Source organism: Athene cunicularia (assembly GCF_003259725.1).
Source record: "Athene cunicularia isolate RWA chromosome 17 unlocalized genomic scaffold, athCun1 chr17_part1, whole genome shotgun sequence".
Lineage (NCBI taxonomy): Eukaryota > Metazoa > Chordata > Aves > Strigiformes > Strigidae > Athene > Athene cunicularia.
The window spans coordinates 6,645,449-6,664,287 of NW_020799122.1; the positions used below are offsets into that span (position 1 = coordinate 6,645,449).

The following is an 18,839-nucleotide window of genomic DNA, read 5'->3' on the forward strand; positions in this document are numbered from 1 at the left end:
CTTGCATAGGATTACATGGGAAATCAGTGGCCAAACCAGGAGCAGTCCTTACTGAATTAGCAAAATTATTCATTGCCCCATCTATCAGGAGAGGGAGGATTGTGCACCAGAATCCCAGCAATGTAAGTAGGACTTCTTTTAATAAAGAAAACAATATTCATACTGTAGGAACAATGTTTTGAAGTGATGCTTCTCCCACTAGGCAAGGAAGCAATTGGTCGTATTTTCAGAAATGCTCAGTGCTTCTTGAAGAGCCATGTGAACAGCTGAATACTTGAAAACCAGGCCACAAACTAGCAAGGTCATCAGCAGATGCAGAGAACATGCCTAGCTTTGCTCAAAGCATTTGGATTTGGAAAAAGAAAAAGCAAAGGAGAACTTGTGGGCTGTGGCTGCTAAGTCAGCATTTGGAGAAGGGTAGTGGAAGGCTTTCTTCCTTTGCAATGATTTGAAGTACACAAAAATTCAGGGTTCTTGTGAATATAGAATGAAGCTGCTGCTGCATTTGCCTTGGCAATACTTACATCTTGAGTAGTTATCCAGGAGAAACCCTGGGTGGAGGCAAGCCTTTGAGTGCTGTTTAATCTTTCAGATGTATTGTATGGTGTTTGCATGCTGGAACAATGTGGTATCTGTTCAAGCCCCAAAGTGCAGGGCGTGAGTGATTTCATTATAGTTCAGGTAATTGCCTCCTTTTGACAATATACATGCTAGTTTTCAGGCTCTGCTTCAACTTCTCTTTTCATTCTGATGAAATATTTTTTTTTTCCAAAGTACAGACATGTGTTGAATGGGCCTGTTAGCTCCTTCAGCTGAAGCTCCAAGCTATATGTGTGTTTTGCCAATTATTAGGCCTAGCATAAAGGACACAGCCAGCATAAAAATGAACCAATAACCAAATTGTATTTGATACAAAAGGGTTAGTACATGGGTGAGAACTGGGGGTACAGACAAGTCAGATTATACATAACCGACATCAATCCCACTGACCCCAACAACGACACTGTATGACCAACAATGGGTGGAATAGATGGTGAAATGCAGTCTCCCATGGAAGGGACAGGAGACAAGCGAGTCAACAAGCCAAATATATAAGACCAAGGAAGCCACATACTGAATCTCCACACAGCCCGTGTTTACAAAAGCCAGAGCTGACTGGAGCCCAGTCCCAGGGAGGCGGGAGGTCCTTCCCCAACAGGGAACTCTGCACAGGGCATCCACCTCACAGTCAGACACTGCCCCTTCCTGCAAGGGGGCCCAGCTGTTATCCCTCAGTGGGACACCTGACCTTTGGTCCTTAATGCAGACACCTGGGGCTCCTTTACCCAATGGCTCTCCCTGCCAGGCCAGCACCACCCTGGGGGGAAGCCTAAAGGCAAACTCACCCCCCTTTGGGAAGGGCTGTGGGAATTGCCCATGTGTCAACCTTAATTTGGGGTTTGGGGTTGAAACCCCATCATATCACAGTGTTACAGGGAGGATTAGAAGGCATGTGCTGTGAGTATAGGCTTCTTCAGAAGAACAAACCCATATCCTCCTTAAGGAGGAGCACTTGGTTTTTAGTGCCTTAATTTTTTTTGTGCCCGTGGCTGAGTCTCCCTCTTAGAATCCATGTATGCTTATAGAAGCAGAAAACTGTGAAAAGGGAAGGAAACAATCATTCATTCATCTGAAACTTCTTGTTTCATTTCAGGGACTTTCTGCCACGTGGATCTGGCATCGTAACCAGACGCCCGCTGGTCCTGCAGCTGGTGAACTCCAGCACAGGTATGTGAGCTACCTTCCCTGTGTGTCCAGCTAGATTGCTGTCTTAGTCAAGAAAGGTCTTACTTGATCAGTAGCACTGATCAGTGTGGAAAAAATAAATGAGTTTTCCCCAGTAAAAATGATCTGCAGCTGGTTTTCAGTTCTACCTATTTAACATCTGATGCATTAAGTGTTCAGAAGCGAAATGCTTCTTAGGTTTTTTTGTTTTAATTTATTAGGCAAGGCTCCATGCATACACTTGTCACGATTTTCTCTTGCCTGTGCAGCTATGAGTGGGTAAGACCTAAAAGCCAGATGACCTTTCTGATAATCTACTGAAATAAGGGGGTGAGATAATGTACTGAAAACCCAGTATGAGAACACTGGGGTCTGGAAAATAGACTACAGAGTTCTGGGCAGTTCACTGGCTTTGCCACACACTTTCAAGATATTTTCACTACCGTTCTCCTTAATATAAGTTAAGATCTTATCCAGGAGTTGACAAGTGAATGTTTCAAGGTACTTTTCCTCTTTTGCCAGATGAACTTTATCTATCCATGGCAGTCCTCTTGCCTACAGTAAGGAGATAATTTGACTTTTATGCTTTTAAAATTAAAAGAGAGGGTTCTTGGATTGATTAGGCTATTCAGAAACTGACACTTAAAAAAGCCCAACCACTAGCCAGTTCAAAACCATGTTAAGAGAAGGTTTTGGTTTTTCGCTCCCCTGAGACTCTTGAGTCTGTTCTTGTTACATAATGAGACTGTTTTTTACTCCCAGAACTTTAATACAGAGATAGTCTAAGTTCTCCTGAGTACCAAGGGATCTCCCAGTGTAGCTGTGGAAGTCACTGCTGCTGCAGGCAGGTGCGTGCTAAGTTCACTTAGTATCAACAGAGAAGGTCCTGGATTATTACTTGAATGAAGGTGAGAATGCCACCTCTGCTGAGATAAAAGCTGGATTGTGAAGATGTTGGCCTCAGCTGAATTCTCTCAGATGCTGATCAGATAACATGACTGAAGTAATTTGAGTGCCAGCCTGCCAGGTCCTAGTGGGAAAGGCCCTTGCCAGCCTTCATCCCTTCAACTGTTTTTTGTTTTGCTTTGGGATGTGATGTTTTCATTACAGTTTGAGTGTTTCTCTGATATCAGTTACTATTTCTGACTCTCTAATTCTGTTTAAATAGAATATGGTGAGTTCCTACACTGCAAAGGAAAGAAATTCACTGATTTTGAGGAGGTCCGTTTGGAGATTGAGGCTGAAACGGATCGTGTTACTGGCTCCAACAAAGGCATTTCCCCTGTGCCCATCAACCTTCGAGTCTACTCTCCCCATGGTGAGTCCTAATGCAGCATCTGAGTCAGGAGATAGATGAGGCAGGTTGCTGCTTTGTCATGAAGACAGAAAGAACAGAGATGAAACAGGGAGTGTGCATGGTTTTTAATTTCCATGTGCCTGGGCCATGCTGTATCAAACTGCCAGCCTTAGCCACACTGCTAAAACAGGTTTGTCTGCCAGCTGAAGTAGCTGACTGCTAGCAGAACTTCTTGAAGTAACTGATGTCTGTGCAGAAACTTGTTCCTGAGGCTGTTCCTTTCCATCAGTATGGGCATCACAGCGAGAGCTGCTGTCTCTTCCTACTTTCTGCTACGGCTTTTTTGGGCAAATAAATGGAACAAAAAAGAATTGATGGGGAGAGTGGCTTTCTTGAAGAGCACTTATCTTCTGTTTGCATGTAAATAGTAAAAACTACTTTGTGTAGTAGTTTCTTCAGGTAGTGCCTATGTCATACACAGCTGATATCAGTGGAGGAATTCTGCTTTAAAAAGGGAGTGACATAGTCCCAAATTTGCCAGCTTTTTAAATGTGAGCAGCTGTGTGGGCATTTTTTTGGAAAGCAGCAGCTCAGTGCTACAAAGCATTTGGCTGGGTAGAACTTATGCTTGATTTTTAGGTGGGTTTTTTTTTTTTCTTGTCTCGGCGAGACAATTGAAGTTATAGGGCTGCATATTGTAGTCCTTCAGGAGAAGGCCCAGCTGACTTCGACAGGAGCCTCCCTTGAATAAGGGTGGCAGGACTGAGCTCTTCAATACCAGTGACAGCTCTTAATGAGTGGAACCAACTCTTCTGTCTCCTGTCTTTGTTATGAGGTGAAAAAATGTACTGTTATCCCTGCCCTTTCAGAGTAACATATGTGGAAGGACTTTGAAGGCATGGTTTCCCTGATCACTGCGAAAATAAGTGGTTTAAAGGGAAGGGTGATGAGTTCACTGACAATCACAATTAGTAACAGCTAGCAACTAGTTCCTACTAAGCAGTAACAAAAAGGAATGAGGAAGCTCTGTGTGATTCTGTGTGTGCATCTGTTATGCCTATTGTATATTGGAGACACTGAAGCTACAGGTGGTACTTGTAGACCAGTACCTTCCTACCTCACCACTCCCTTGTGCTATCTCCTGTTTCCTATGTCTAGTCCTGAACCTGACCTTGGTGGATCTACCGGGTATGACAAAAGTCCCAGTAGGGGACCAGCCCCCTGACATTGAGTTTCAGATTCGAGATATGCTCATGCAGTTTGTCACCAAAGAGAATTGCCTCATCCTGGCAGTATCTCCAGCCAACTCCGATTTGGCCAACTCTGATGCCCTGAAGATTGCAAAGGAGGTGGATCCTCAAGGTAAATATCTCTTAACTGAGCATGACGTTACTAGACAGTAGTCTGATTTTCCTTTTAGCTTTTGGTTGTGATTAGCCCAGTAGCTGTGGGCTCCTGCCTGTTGTTTTGGGTTGTATCTTCATACATTCTTCTGAGCAGTGTTAGTGAGTGTCAACAGTTTCTGTAATAGAATTTTTGTCCCCTCTTCCTTTCTGAGCCCCATTTCTGAAGTGATGAAGGATTTCCTTTCCTTTAGTCATCTGCATTCTGCCTGGAGAAAAGTAGGAAAATCTGCACTAAAATCCCTTTTTGCTGTGTCATAGCACATGCGTGTTTCAGCAGGATATAAGTGAGAACTGATCTTGATCATTGTCCATTTTGCTCTCTCGGTCTCTTGCACATGTTAGGAACTGTAATTATTTTGAGTTCAGGCCCTTGAGTAACCAAGTTAGGCAGTATGTAAGCTCAGAGAAAACAGAACAGAGGAAAATTTTTCTTGATCAAGCAAACAACTCGTATGCTTCTGTTTTTTCCATAGGGCAACGCACTATTGGAGTCATCACTAAGCTGGATCTTATGGATGAAGGAACTGATGCACGAGATGTATTAGAAAATAAATTACTTCCTCTTCGTAGAGGTATTTTTCCCCATGCTTTGTCTGTGATCTCCTTCCTCTGTTTTCTGTGTTTGAGGTGTCCTGGCCTCGTCCCCTTCCTCCAGTGCATCCCCTTCCTGCAACATCTTTTACAACTTGTGATTAAGCTATCTCTGTTCTAAGTTGGAGCTGAGAAAAGTTGGGGAACAGGGATCAGTCACACTGTTAATCGGAACTTATAAAGTATTCACACCTTGATATGTAGTCCTAGCAGAAGCATAGCCTTATCCTTATATTTACTTTGTCTTTCCTTCTTTTAATAAGGCAAGCTGCAAAAATGGAGCTTCTGTCTAAAAGATGCCTTGTCTTTTGTCTAGATGAGATCACCATAGTGTATCAGTTGAAATAACTGTGGACACAGCAGTACATGCTGTGTTTAGCCTTAGCAAAGAACCTGTCCTAAGGACTTTAACAGAAGAGTCTCGAATGATACTAGGGTATGCTTTATGATTGGGGGGACAGTAATAAATAAGCTAATTCTCAGTTGCGTAGTTATTTTCATTCTGCATACAGAAATATCAGAACTTGGGCCATTCAGAGGAAATTATAGTTTTAAACTCTTTCAACTGGTTCATAATAATGTGTTGCTACTAGAAGTCCCCTTTTGCAGTGCTGCCAGCTGGGTAATTTCCCTCTCAGTCTAAGTCCTGTTGACATTCTCATCCTTGCAACCATCTGATCTCTAACCCCACTGTTACAGGTTACATTGGTGTAGTCAACAGAAGTCAGAAGGACATTGATGGCAAGAAGGACATTCAGGCAGCTCTGGCTGCAGAGAGAAAATTTTTTCTCTCTCACCCAGCCTACAGACACATGGCTGATCGCATGGGAACCCCCTACCTGCAGAAAGTATTGAACCAGGTACTGTCAACAGTTAAGAACTGCTGCCCACTATGTCACAAGAATAGCTAGGCTGGCCATTAGGGCTCTGCTGAGGTAGGAGAATACAGGAAAAGCTAAGATTTGTGGTCAGCAAACTAATAAATACTTTAAATTGTTTTGATGTAGTGAGAAGATTGGTTAAGTCTTCCTCCTCTGAATCATAAAAGGCATTTTGGTGCCAAGTCCTGTGAAGTTTGCCTGACTTGTGTAATGCTGATACAGTGAAACACATTAAGGCCAGTAATGGAGCAGACACACTGCAGGCAGAGCACTGCTTTATCCTCTGTGACACTGGTGCAAAATCAATAGTTGGTTCGTGGCATTTACACTATCAGAATGCAAGGTCCTGGTTAAGCTAAAAGATACTTTCTAAATTTCTAGCGGTCTCTCTACCTAACAGTGAGCTGCAAAGATGGATTTAAGTATGATACTGGTAGCTGTTTTCCCATTAAGGCTGTCTTATCTCCTGTCTCATACAGTAGCAATTTACTGTTGCTTCCCTCTCTCCTCCCTTGAAATACTCCTTTAACTGAAGAGTTACTTTGTCCTTTTTCTTCCTTATTTAAATATTCATCCTTAAACTGGATTTTTCCACAACTGTGCTCTGTGGAAACCCTCTTATTAGAGCCTCATCAGTGGCTTTGGCTCCTTCCATCTTTCCTTGTCACACTTAATCACCATCTTGGGTGCCAGTGGTGTGCTAATCTGAAGACAAAATAGCCTTTACCCTGGTGTAATTATCAGATGCCAATGCTTGTATGTGAAACTTATTCTTGGATTGGAGGCAAAAGGCTTCTGTGAATGGGACTTTTGTACCAAACTAGAAGGCAAAATGAAGGTCAAGAATACAGGGGTGCAGTGTGTGCGAGCTGGGGAGGCAGGATACACCCAGCTCGTAACTGGTATGTGTCCTGGGATAGACTTTATATTAGGACCACTCAGAAGGATTTAACCCAGAAGAGAGGAGCATCCCCCTGTCTTTGGTGGTGCAGAGGTAGCATACTCTTCCCAGTAACCACCTAGAGGCTTGTTATCTTAAACCACCTTCTTTTGCAGCAATTGACCAACCACATCCGTGACACCCTGCCAGGGCTGCGGAACAAGCTCCAAAGCCAGCTTCTCTCCATCGAGAAGGAGGTGGAGGAGTACAAGAACTTTCGCCCTGATGACCCTGCTCGCAAGACCAAAGCTCTGCTTCAGTAAGTGGCCTCAGCTGTGTGTCCCTGCCTGGAGGTGACTGCTCGGCCATGACTTCTACATCATGGTTTTTGTTTTCTTTCAGGATGGTCCAGCAGTTTGCTGTGGACTTTGAGAAACGCATTGAAGGCTCTGGAGACCAAATTGATACCTACGAGCTGTCAGGAGGAGCTAGGATTAACCGTATCTTCCATGAGCGTTTCCCCTTTGAACTGGTGAAGGTACTGTTTCCCCATGTTGCTGAGATTCACACTGTCTAGCCTATTGTCTGTTACCTCTTCTGTCTGTGTCCTTACTCCTCTTGGTATCTTGTATCATCTGTCTTTATCTTTGTCTACTTTGTTTCATGTTTTTCCTTTTATCACCTTTCTTATTTATTTTGCCTCTTATCGGAGCCTTTCCATAGTACTGACCTTTCCCTTGGTCCATGTCCTTGTGACAGTACTTAACCTTCTCTTAGTTAAATGACAGTATTTCTTTGGTTCATTTCGTATATGCTAAAAGAAATGTGAAAAATATCTTCCTTTAACATAAACAATAGTAAATCAATGACTGAATGCCCTTGCAGATATGTTGTGTTAAAGCTACTTTGGCTGAATTTCACATAGTACAAACGGTGCCAAAACTTATACTTCCTTGATCCTGAGCACTAGGCTATACCTAAAGTTGCAAGAAGCAGCAAAGAGGATGTAGATACACCTGGGTTTACTTGTCTCTCCCCTATCAGTGGCCTAAAAGTGGGAACAGAGTAGAAACTGTTCTGCTGTCATAATAGTTGAAAAGGATTTTTATTGAACGATAGTTTTCTTGGATGGCAAAGTACGTTAGCCTGATTAGAAGGGGTGTGGAAAAGCTTTTTTTATGTCAGTTGGAACAGACTTGAGAGCCAAATCATACCATTCTTGGATTTTCTCCTTTTTTTTTTTGCATTTGAATAAGATGAGGCCTTTTTAATTAAATACAAGAGCCTGCCTTGTATGGGATAATACATTTTTGTATCTCCATTGTAAATCTGTTTGTGCTGTTGACTGAAAAAACAGCTGTCAAGACTTCACACTAAATCTTGGGAGACAAAACAGTTTGTTTTAGAAAGCAATCTAGCACTTCAGTCCTATTGCTTTATCTCAAAGAAGCCCCTTGAGAGCTGCTGGGGCTTGGCATCTGTAAATGTAGGCCCTTGACTATTCATATTTGTCAAGGATGTCTGCATTGGCAATAGAAGCTTTATGGCTGGACTCTGTATGCAGCACTTGGGCTAATATCTCATCTGTCACGTGATGGTGCTGGCATGGGACCTCTTCTCTGTAAAGCATGCTGTTGTGTATCCTGGGGTTGCGCAAGTAAGCGTTGAACAGTTTCTGATATAATTTTCTCTTGATGCAGATGGAGTTTGATGAGAAGGAGCTGCGGCGGGAGATCAGCTATGCCATCAAGAACATCCATGGTATCAGGCACGTATCACGCACTAGGCAGACCATTGGCTGCATAGCCTTGTAAATACCTCTAGACCTTCCGCGTGGAGTTGAAGACTTCAGAGGTACGGTAGGTCAGCTGAAGGGGAGGGGTAAGCTCCTTGGACCACCCCGGTGGCTTGAGTCTGGGAGTATGGACAGTCATTCAAGTCAGTTTGCTTTCTCTTCCCATGTGAGAGTCACAGAAGCCTAAAAGGTAAAACTGCCTTTGTGACTAGACATTTTCTCCCTCCTTCTTGTGTCTTGACATAAGAAAGGATAGAAAGAGAGATGCAAGCCCATATTACTCCTTCATTTAGTTAAAACTAAAATGTTGGGTTTCACTTTCTGCCTCCATACTAATCCACAGTTAGTTGTTCAAAACAGTTGTTGATACCAAGTACCTCCTCCCCTAGAGATCTGAGGGAGCACTGGGCTGCCCATCACCAGGATCCCCCTGTCCCCAGGACGTAGTTAGCAAACATGCTTGTGTTCCCCTCAGTGGAGGTTAGGTGTCAGAAAGCACAGCCCTGAGACCCTGAGTTGTGCTGCTTCTGGGGAGATGAGCAGGGTCTGGTGCCTTTGAGTGCCCTTCCTGCATGCTGGGATGTGAGCAAATACTGACCTAGATTTATTTTCATTCCTTTTGTTTGCTCAGTCACTAGCTGAGCTTGATAAAGGATATCAAATGTGTTAGTGTTCTAATCATTAAGAAAAATCTTTCAAAGAAGGCCTCCCATCTGCTGCACAACTCTGAGGTCAAATATTCTGCAGAAGGGTCAGCCTTAGGCCTGGTGGCTGAGGTGAAATGGTGGCTTGGCCATGGCTGTCCTGCTGGGATCCATTTTTCCCTCAGCATCTCCTTCCTGGGAGGTGCCATGCATCCCCCATTTTCCATGGACTCCAATCAGGGCTTGTCCAGGGGACATGACATTCCCCAGCCCCACGTGCCGGGTTTCAGTGATGGCGGTGCCTTCTCCAAGATGTGTGTGTAACGCTGTGACATTCTCCTTGCCCCTTCTCACCCTCCTGCCTTGTCTTATCCCCACCCCTGGGTGTTTAGAACCGGTCTCTTCACACCCGACATGGCCTTTGAGACCATTGTGAAAAAGCAGGTGAAGAAGATAAAAGAACCTTGCCTGAAATGCGTGGACATGGTCATTTCGGAGTTAATCAATACCGTTAGACAGTGCACCAAGAAGGTAACCAGAGGCAGCATGGAGCTGGCACCTTCCACCCCCTCGCTGGCTGCAGCGCAGCATTGTGACCTGGGCAGGGACTTGCCTGCAGCCACACTTGGTGTTTCTAACCACCTCCTCAGCATGACTAGACCTGAGTGGTACCAGCCTGGGGCCATCCAGCCAACAAGCCAAACATGAACCGCTATGGGCCATGGCCCTGCTCCCTGAATGTTTTAGAGCTGAGGGGTGCTGGAGATGTCCTGGCCACCCTTCTGTCTGTAGCATGACTCCTAATTCCTTCTAAAACCAAGGGTATTTCTTATGCGGCCACATTTGACATGAAATTTAGTATCTATGGGTTTTTTCCAAGCTGGAAACGGGTTTAAATTTTTTTCCCCTCTGTTCTTGTAGGACAGGGTTAATCCCAAACTAGCCTTTCAGTGCTGCTGGTGGGGGCGTATGGGGCTCAACTTCAGAGACTGCAGCAGTTATAGCTGTGGGCTGTATTGCAGGGAAATGTTCCTGTGGTGTTTGGCTTGGTTTCTGGTTGGCTTGGTCCATATCCTGTTCTGGAAGAGCAGCACATGGCTGAGGAGAAGCAAGTTAGAACTGTCCCATCAACCTCTGGGGTCCTCCTGCCTTCTCTGAGGGGGCTTCAGGTTTTGCCCTTTGGGATCCATACTGTTATTTGTTGGGGCTGAGGGGGGGGAACCTGTCTTGATTATGCCTTTTGGATACAGCAGCTTTTGTTTCTGAGGTTGGGGTTGAAAGGCAGCAAGATAAAGACTTGTGCCATTCCTCTCAGCCATGGCTTGCTGCTTCAGGCAGGACTAGGCGCTGGTGAAAAGGCACCTCAGTTAGGTTGGTGGTGTGGGCACTGGAGACTGGAATCACCACTGGCTATTCAGGTGCAGGTAAACGGATGTTGCAGGAGGTGTCTGGAGAGTCTGACACCCTGTCCCTGCAAGGGTGGGGAAAGGTGTCCAAGTGGTGATACTTGCCATCACTTGCAGCAGTGCCTAGTCCTTAGGGCCAAGAGCCTCTGTAGAAGGACTCAGGCATGCAGGCATGTGCTTCGCCCCCCCGGACAGACTGGGAAAGTAGTGAGAGATTGCTCAGGTTTCTAGAGTGCTGGAGGAGCTTCCTTTTTCTGTCCTGCTGTCCTCTCTTGGGGTGTGTGACTGTGGGGAGCACCCAGAAAATTGCCATTAGAGCCTGGCGACAGGTAAGCACAGGCCCTCGGGCTGCCAAGTATCCAGAGTTGCCTGCTAACTGGATCAGAAGGGCCCTCCTTTTTCATGCCCTCTGAAGCTTCTCTTGATTTGTTCTCTATCCATTGGTTGCTACTCAAAATCTACCATTCATTCTTTCTCTGCATCCTTCCCTCCACTTCCCACTTCCTTCTTCATTGTTTCTTTTTGTTTCCTCTCTATGGAATTTCAGAATAGACCATCTGTTCTGACAGCAGCAGGTTCCTCAAGTGATCAGGTGGTGGGTACAGCAGGGTGGGAAATAAGGGAGAAGAGACCACAGGGATGGGGGGAAGGAAGTGTCACAGATTCACGATTAAAGTGTTCTGTTTTAGCTTAGATCCTACTGCTAAGAACTTGATGGTTGACTTCAGCGTTAGTTGCTCTTTGTGCTCTAGTAGCCATAGTTATAATTTTGTATCTGAAGAAACAAGATACTGTCATTCAGGTGATGCTTAGGTACTGGAAGAGACTGATTTTTTTTAAAATGAGGGAAACAGTGTATATTGAGCTTAGCAGGGCGACTGAATTAGTAGGAAACTGTTGCTGAGTCAGAGGATGTGAACTTAGCTCTGGAAATGCCCTTGCTTTACTCAAAAGGGGCATTGTTGGCACCTTGAGAGAGACTCTTGGGTGAAGCTGAATCCTGTAACATATTCCATGTCTCTTCTGCTTAAAAGGCAGACTAGTTGTAGGTCCTAAAATATGTGTTGAAGAGTTTTTTTAATATTGGCATTGCTTGGTGTCTTGCAGGTGTTATCCACAGACATAAATACCTGATTTAAATGAGGTGGTGGTTATTTATAGCTAGTCCTGGATTGGTTGTTAGCTGTCGGCACTCCAGGTTTGACTAGTAACTGTACCTTTAGAAAGGCAGTATGTCCTTCCCATGTCAAGGGGACATTGCCCCCTTGAAAGCACTTGCAGAGGAGTAATGCCCCATGCTAAAGTGAGTAGCTCAAGATTGTGTAACAAAGAGCATCCTGGTAGAAGCTCTGAAGTGTTAAAGATGTGCTGGAAAACTTCTCTGGGTGCAGTATTCTTGAATTGGATTAATCTTGGCCATATTTTAGTAACTTCAGTTTTTGTGGACTTTCTGCTCTTTCACAGTGGAGCCACTGAGAATACAGGCCACTTAAGTAGTATCAGTGGATATTAATATTTCCCTTTAAACCTCAACAGAACTATGTTGGATCTGATGCTACAGGTTAGCTGGGGCAGAACAGATGCTTTATATAGCTATGGATGCCCTGTAGCGTGTTTGCATTTTCCTAAATACTGGGTACATCTGTTCTTACTGAGGAAGTTAATGTTGCAGGGAAGGCGAGTGAGATGAAGTACGCTCCATAAGTGGAACAGTTTGTCTGAATCCCTGAAACTGAGAGACATCAAATCAGTTCAGATCTGCCAAAACAAGATGCAAGTGGCAGACCTTTGCAAGACAGCCTGGCTCCTGTTCAGGCTTCCTGCAGCTGGAGTAAGGAAAACATGAAGAGAAGATAACCATGGTGGGAAGGAAAGGGGAATGGCTGAGACAAAGGGAAACGAGACACAGTGAGCCTCTAGGAAGAGAGGCAGTGGCTCACTGTGGCAAGCAGCTTTGTCCTAAAAATCTAAAGAAGCTTTCCTTCAGGAGAAGATCACTTGATCCCTTTGGGGTTTCATCCATTCATCTTGCTCTTGATAGCTCACCATTTCACTGGCCCAGCTGCTCCTACCTCATTCCCCTTTGCCACTTCCATTTGCCTGTAGACTCTCCTGATACTTGGCAGTGCACAGGCCCCACAGCAATGCTCACCTGGTTCAATAAACTAATGGAATGAACCAAAATCTCACTTCTCATTTTGCCTTGTGTTTTCTCTCTTTTCCCTTTTCCTTCCTTCTCTTTCTTCCTCCTTCCTGCTCTTTCTCTGCTTCGCTTTCTTCTTCCTCGTTGCTTCCTCCCACCCTGCCCCTGCCATGCAGAACGGGTCTCTTCACGCCTGACCTCGCTTTTGAAGCCATAGTGAAAAAGCAGGTGCAGAAGTTGAAGGAGCCGAGTCTGAAGTGTGTGGATATGGTAGTGAGTGAGCTCACATCCACCATCAGAAAGTGTAGCGAAAAGGTAAAGAAACAAAAAATGCAAAGAAAGGTCAATGCCCACCCCCTTCCCACACACTTCCATGCTGTTTCTCCACACATGCCCCAGGAACTCCAGCAAACCTAGTGAGAGAAAATGGATAGAAGGATGCATCGAAAGGAGAGCAGCAACCTGCAGGTATAAGAGCAGTTTAAAAGCAGGCCAAGAGAAGTCAGCTCATGGGCTTTTCAGCTGAGCAGTGAGCTGGGACCCAGTGGATTACTCTAGCATTGCCTTTTCTTCTCTCTGGCTCAGCAGCATTCACCTCAGTGTGGATCAAGCCCCATTTTCTGTGCTGCTGCCTGCACACGTGGAACTTCTTGAGTTTGTTTTTTTTTAATCCAGATACCCTAGAAAAAGACAAAAAGCCAGAAAAAGACCTCTCATCCCTACAGCATGAGTAGTCAGCAAGTTTCATTGTCTGCAGAGCTATGTTGAGCAATAGCACATATAAAAACCAGTTGATTAGAAGTTTGAGGTGCAAGTTGTTCTGCAAGAGACATTCAGAGTCAACAGAGTACTGTCCCAGAAGACTTGGGAGAAAAGCTTTTCCAGGCATTACACCCTCTGCATCATTCTCCTGCTGATCTCGCTCCATGGACTATGCTCAGTGGGAGGTAGTGTGGATACTTTCCTTTGTATGCTGTGAACCACAGGAGGTGAAGCCTTAGGCTAGGGGAGGGCAGCAGCAGTGCAGCATGTCCAACACTGCTCAGCGGCTGGGGCAGGAGTGGGTTTGTTTCCCAGGCTGGTTCCTCCAGGAGGGGGCACCACATGCCTCCTTTAAAAAAAAAAAAAAAAAAAAAAAAAAAAAAAAAAAAAAAAAAAAAAAAAAAAAAAGGCAGATGTGGCGATTTGTGTTAAACTTCCCAGTGAGTGGCCAGAAACCTGTCTGTGGCACAACAGAAGTATGTTCTGGAAACTGAGTTGGAATGGGCTGTTGTGAGTTATTTTAGGACTTGAAAATTAAAGTTCTCTTCCTTCAGGGTTACAGCCAGACTCACCAATGTATACCCCTAATTGGGAAGGAAGGGAAGTTAAGAATTGATATGAGTTCAGAGTGAAGGTGAAAGCTGAGCTAATAAGGTCTGGTTGTACTTAAGAATATGCACCTCCACTTCTGGTAAGGAGACATCTTTGATGTGCCCTGAGCTCTGCTCAGTCTATTTCTTGCAGAGTCCTGCTGTTGCCAGATTGTGGGAAGTGATGTGGCAAGGCAGAATAACTCCTTTCCAGCCAGCTTCTCTTGTGGATTTTTATTTTCGTTGGTTTGACTGCTTACGCTGTTTTCTGTATCTGGCTGGAGATGTCGGTTCTGGGTGGGAAGGGAGAAGGATCATAAAAACCTCAAGGGTGTTGAATTCCAGTTTCTCTGTTGGACCACATCATTAGAGGGGTTGGATACCTGCTTGCTCAGTGGATTTTATTCATGACATGGTGGAGGAGCCTGTGAGGATGTTCCAAGGTAATGCAACCAAGATACATCCTGTAAGGAAGGTGATAGTAGCAGTGACACTGTAGGAGACTAATGGCTGTAATAAAAGCTGGGAAGGCCAGGGAGGCAGATGTTAGAGATAAGAAATAACTGCCTGAGTGACGATACATATAATGGTACTGGAAAATAAAAGGAAGGTTTTGTGAGAAGCTTAATCTTGCCTGTATCTTGCTCTGAAAGAGTAGAAGGTAACTGCCATATACCACTTTAGGATAGCAGCCAACCTGAGATAGGTTCTGATGGCATAAGGCAGTAACAGCACAGGGGCATTAGTTAATTTCTGATACTTATCTTGCATGTTATAGCCCTGACTGCTTGATGTGGACAAGAGCATGTGCAATTAGGGAAGGCATCTGAAAAAGGCTACTTTAGGACTGATGCTAATTGTAAGGTAATATACAGCCCGCTGGTTGTGGACTGATGCTGCCTTTCAGATGACAAAAACAAACCTTTAAATCACAAGAAGTCCTGCAAGGCTTCTTGAAAGGAACACTGCTTGGGCTAACATCTCTTGAATTAGCTTAACAGTCCTGTAGCCTTGGTTTGTTGCTGTCCTGAACTATTGTGTGTTACTGTTTGTGTGCTGTCACAATTATTTCATTTCACCACAGATGGCGGAGAAATCTTTGTATGTGCAGTTGGTAAAGCTGCATAGATGGAATAATATGAGACTATCAATAAAGAACATAGAAGGCGGCAAACCCATCTGTTGTCTACAGAAATACAGCTTTCCTGTATGAAAAGAGATTTGCAGTTGACTACCTCTTGCCTATTAGACAAAGCTGAGGGCTGAAGAGAAGGTAGCCATTCACAGCTGTTCTCCGACTGGCCCGATTCTGAGCTTCTTCCAGTTGGTTAAATGGAGACTAGCTCCAAAATCAACAGAAAGCTGATGTAAGCCCGTAAGCCCTTACATTTAGGAGGATATGTTCTAGCTAGTATTTTTCCAAAAGCAGGAACCTTCTGTGCCAGACTGCACTGCAGCATCTCGCAAGTGCAGGAAGGTCTTGCAAGTCAGCAACCCTTCAGCTAAAGGTTGATCTTTGGTGTGCTGGCAAGGACTCCTGGAGTCTGCAAAGGGAACTAAGGAACGTTGGGACAAACTGGTTTTCAAAGAGGGCTGTAAGCTTGTGTTTTGATTGAACAGGCAAATGCAGCTAAAACAGGATTGAAAACCCATTTGAGCTGGGACATGATCCCAGGCTGACAGACTTAACCCCTTGAAGGGTCGCCTGCTCTCCTGTCTTTCAGAGTCATGGCGTTTCTGGGTGCTGTTTGTACTGCTGGTGATAACTCCTTGCCCCTTTAATGCCCTATTGCATGTTTCCTCGTGGTGTGACATCCTGTGGCTTGTCTGTGTCTTCTTTCCTTGCCCACCCTTGCTTCTGTGCATGCTTGAGGTTGGAAGCTCCTGCATGGGGATTGATGCCGTCAATTTATTTTCGCACATGAATGTTGCTGTTGCTGGATGACCTGGGTTCTGAATAAACCACAACTTGTTTTGCACTTTGTGTGCATTTGTACTGGTTGGGAGGGGTGGTGGTGGTGGGAGGTTTGATGTGTTTTTTTTGTTTGACTGTTTTTTTAATTTGAAGCAGAGAAGCTGAGACTTGCTTAGAGGTTTTCCAACTTCCTGTTTTTCTGTTAGACATAACTTGCCCATCTATCCTTTGCCAACCCCCCAAAGGAAACAGGAAGCTTTGCCTGCGTGTCTCTGAAGCAACCAGCTGCCTGAACCAAAAAGATCATGGAGAACACCCAGTTTGTGCTTTCAAGACAAGGTGGTGGTGGGGAACACTAATTCCACTTATTTTTTTCCTGCCTATGTAGGGTCATTTGCCTTCAAAACAAAACACACGTTTGGAAAATGGGCATTATCAAGGCTAGTCCTCAATTTCAGTTCCAGGCTATTGCAACTTGCTTAACTTGCAAGGGTGTTGAAAAGGTGTGAGACTGCTTATAGTCAGATATGGGGAATATTGTGGCTGGTTAGTGTGGGACCTGGCTTCCAGTAGTGATGCTGCACACTTGGAGCCAGTTCCTTCTAGCATGTTAGAATTGCTTATGTATACGGAGGCCAAACCAGTTTAAGAAGCTGTCGTGTAAATTGGAGGAACAAAACAAATGTAGTACAGATCATAGACAGATGAGATTTCTTTTTTTATACACCCCCTTGAGGGGACATAAGATTGATTAGGAAATGCTGTTTGACATTATAGTCAAACTGGAGGTAATATTTAAAAAAAAAAATAAAAAAAAATTTAAAAAAAATATATATATAGATATATAGATATATAGATATATATGGAAATGATTTCATGGGGGTAGGCAAAGTGGGAAAGAAAGGGCTAGATCCTGGAGGATTAATTTCATTTGACTGTGCTGGGCCTGACTTGAGAAGTGTTCAGTTGCTGCTGTTGAAATCACTATAGGCTTATGAATCTGGGCAAGTAGGTAGGTGCCATGTGAAACCCAGAGGGTGCTGATTTTGGAAGTTTTTCATGTATGATATCTGTAGATATTCTTCTTCTGAACCACAACTAGTAAAGTCTTTTTGTTTGTCTAGGCAGCAAAGGATTCCCTCCTCAGTAACGTGCCAAAAAGTGGTGTAGGTGGGATGTGAATATAGGCCTCAGCTATGTGATCCTGCCCCAGTACAGGTGGAGAGCAGGTAGAAGCAGCTAGATGCCTGGAGCATGGTGTTTCTTGAAGACACGTACCCTGGAGTTGGTCAGATCCCCCGTCTCTGCTTGCAGATATTGGAGAGGCCCAGCTGCTTTCACATAGTGCCTCAGCAAATGGGAATTGAGATCCACTTCCAGGGAGACTTCCCATAGGATTTAGGAGGTTGTAGCTATAGGCTGTTCACCTACTTAGCTGACTACGAGGTGCTGAATGTCTAGAGAATTTGTTCACTTTAATGGGAAAAACCCAATGAGAAATAAGCAGTGTGTTTCTGTCTGGAGTTTGTCAAGAGCCTCATGTCAGGAAGAACATGGTGGGTTTGGAGCAGGTCTCCAGCGAGGCAGAAAGGTTGCTGCAGGAGTGTAAAAGGCTTTTCTCTGAAGCCCAAAGCAAAAGGGAATGAACTTTTCCCCAGAAGACCTCCAGGAACTTGGAAACATCTGTCTGCAAGTCCAGCTTTCTAGAACTTCCCTTGAAAGTACATGATTGCAGGGTGTATGTAAGCATGCATACGTGTGGGGGGCTGCTCCCCCCTTTATACCTCCCTTTCCCATGTGCACGTGTTTTCTCTCTTCTGCAGCTCAGCCAGTACCCTCATCTTCGTGAGGAGATGGAGAGGATTGTTACCACTCACATCCGTGAGAGAGAAGGCAGGACCAAAGATCAGGTAGGGGATCAGGAGTATGTGTAAGGGGGGGGGATTGGGTGGGGTGGGGGACGCCTTTGAACGGACAGTCTAGGCTAGCGGGGCCTGAGCCAAGGGGTGTCTGGCAGCAGAGGGCTGATCAGATGAACGATGTACAAGGCTCTGTCTGCACCTGACTATTAGCAGTGTCAATCACTAACCTCTGTCTGTGCCTCTGTTTGGCAGGTCATGCTTCTAATAGACATTGAGCTGGCTTACATGAACACAAACCACGAGGATTTCATTGGCTTTGCCAAGTAAGCACCCACATCCTAGTGCCTCCTCTTCTCTGCATGTGTTTCCTGTGGCTCTGTCCTGTAGCTGCTCCAGTAAATGGTTGCATAAGTCCTAGTGCAGATGCTGTGGTCTCAAAGTATGGTTCACCTCTCAGTATTGCTTGTTTTTTCAGTGGCTCTGGATTGCAAGGCTGGGGAGGAGAATAGAGATGTGTGGAAGGGGGAGTTAGAGTATTAGGGTTGTGTCAGGGGGAAAAAGCAGAAGCTGTGGAGGGTTAGTGACCCAAGAGTTGTTCAGGTGGGAGCCAGAAGATGAGTAGACCAGCCTGAGAGAGCCGGATGGAAATAAATTGGGCCATCAAGGCTTGGAAGCCAGTGATGAGGGGCATGAACTCACTGTAGCAGCTATCTGATGGGAGCAGGATTCAGGTGATCAAGAAGAGCCTGAGGGGTTTTGAATGTCTCTGCTGTTGTTTGCAGTGCTCAGCAGAGGAGCAGCCAGATGAGCAAGAAGAAGGCAGCTGGCAACCAGGTAGGCCAAGTTCCATCTCCTTCACTGCTGCAAGAACGACGTGTTTGCTACCTGGAAGCTACCAGGTGG

General features: G+C 44.9%; 1 protein-coding gene across 1 annotated transcript in view; it reads left to right on the forward strand.

The window, feature by feature from the left end:
* The first annotated feature begins 927 nt into the window (after window positions 1–927).
* DNM1 (dynamin 1) overlaps window positions 928–18,839 on the forward strand; it is a 45,713-nt gene continuing 27,801 nt past the window's right edge. The window contains exons 1-13 of the mRNA XM_026860675.1: window positions 928–944; window positions 1,694–1,767; window positions 2,933–3,082; window positions 4,220–4,423; window positions 4,941–5,039; window positions 5,758–5,918; window positions 6,996–7,138; window positions 7,222–7,357; window positions 8,520–8,587; window positions 9,651–9,789; window positions 17,898–17,984; window positions 18,189–18,259; window positions 18,719–18,770. Of these exons, the coding sequence (XP_026716476.1) occupies window positions 928–944; window positions 1,694–1,767; window positions 2,933–3,082; window positions 4,220–4,423; window positions 4,941–5,039; window positions 5,758–5,918; window positions 6,996–7,138; window positions 7,222–7,357; window positions 8,520–8,587; window positions 9,651–9,789; window positions 17,898–17,984; window positions 18,189–18,259; window positions 18,719–18,770 (1,401 nt within the window). The remainder of the gene's footprint in view (window positions 945–1,693; window positions 1,768–2,932; window positions 3,083–4,219; window positions 4,424–4,940; window positions 5,040–5,757; window positions 5,919–6,995; window positions 7,139–7,221; window positions 7,358–8,519; window positions 8,588–9,650; window positions 9,790–17,897; window positions 17,985–18,188; window positions 18,260–18,718; window positions 18,771–18,839) is intronic.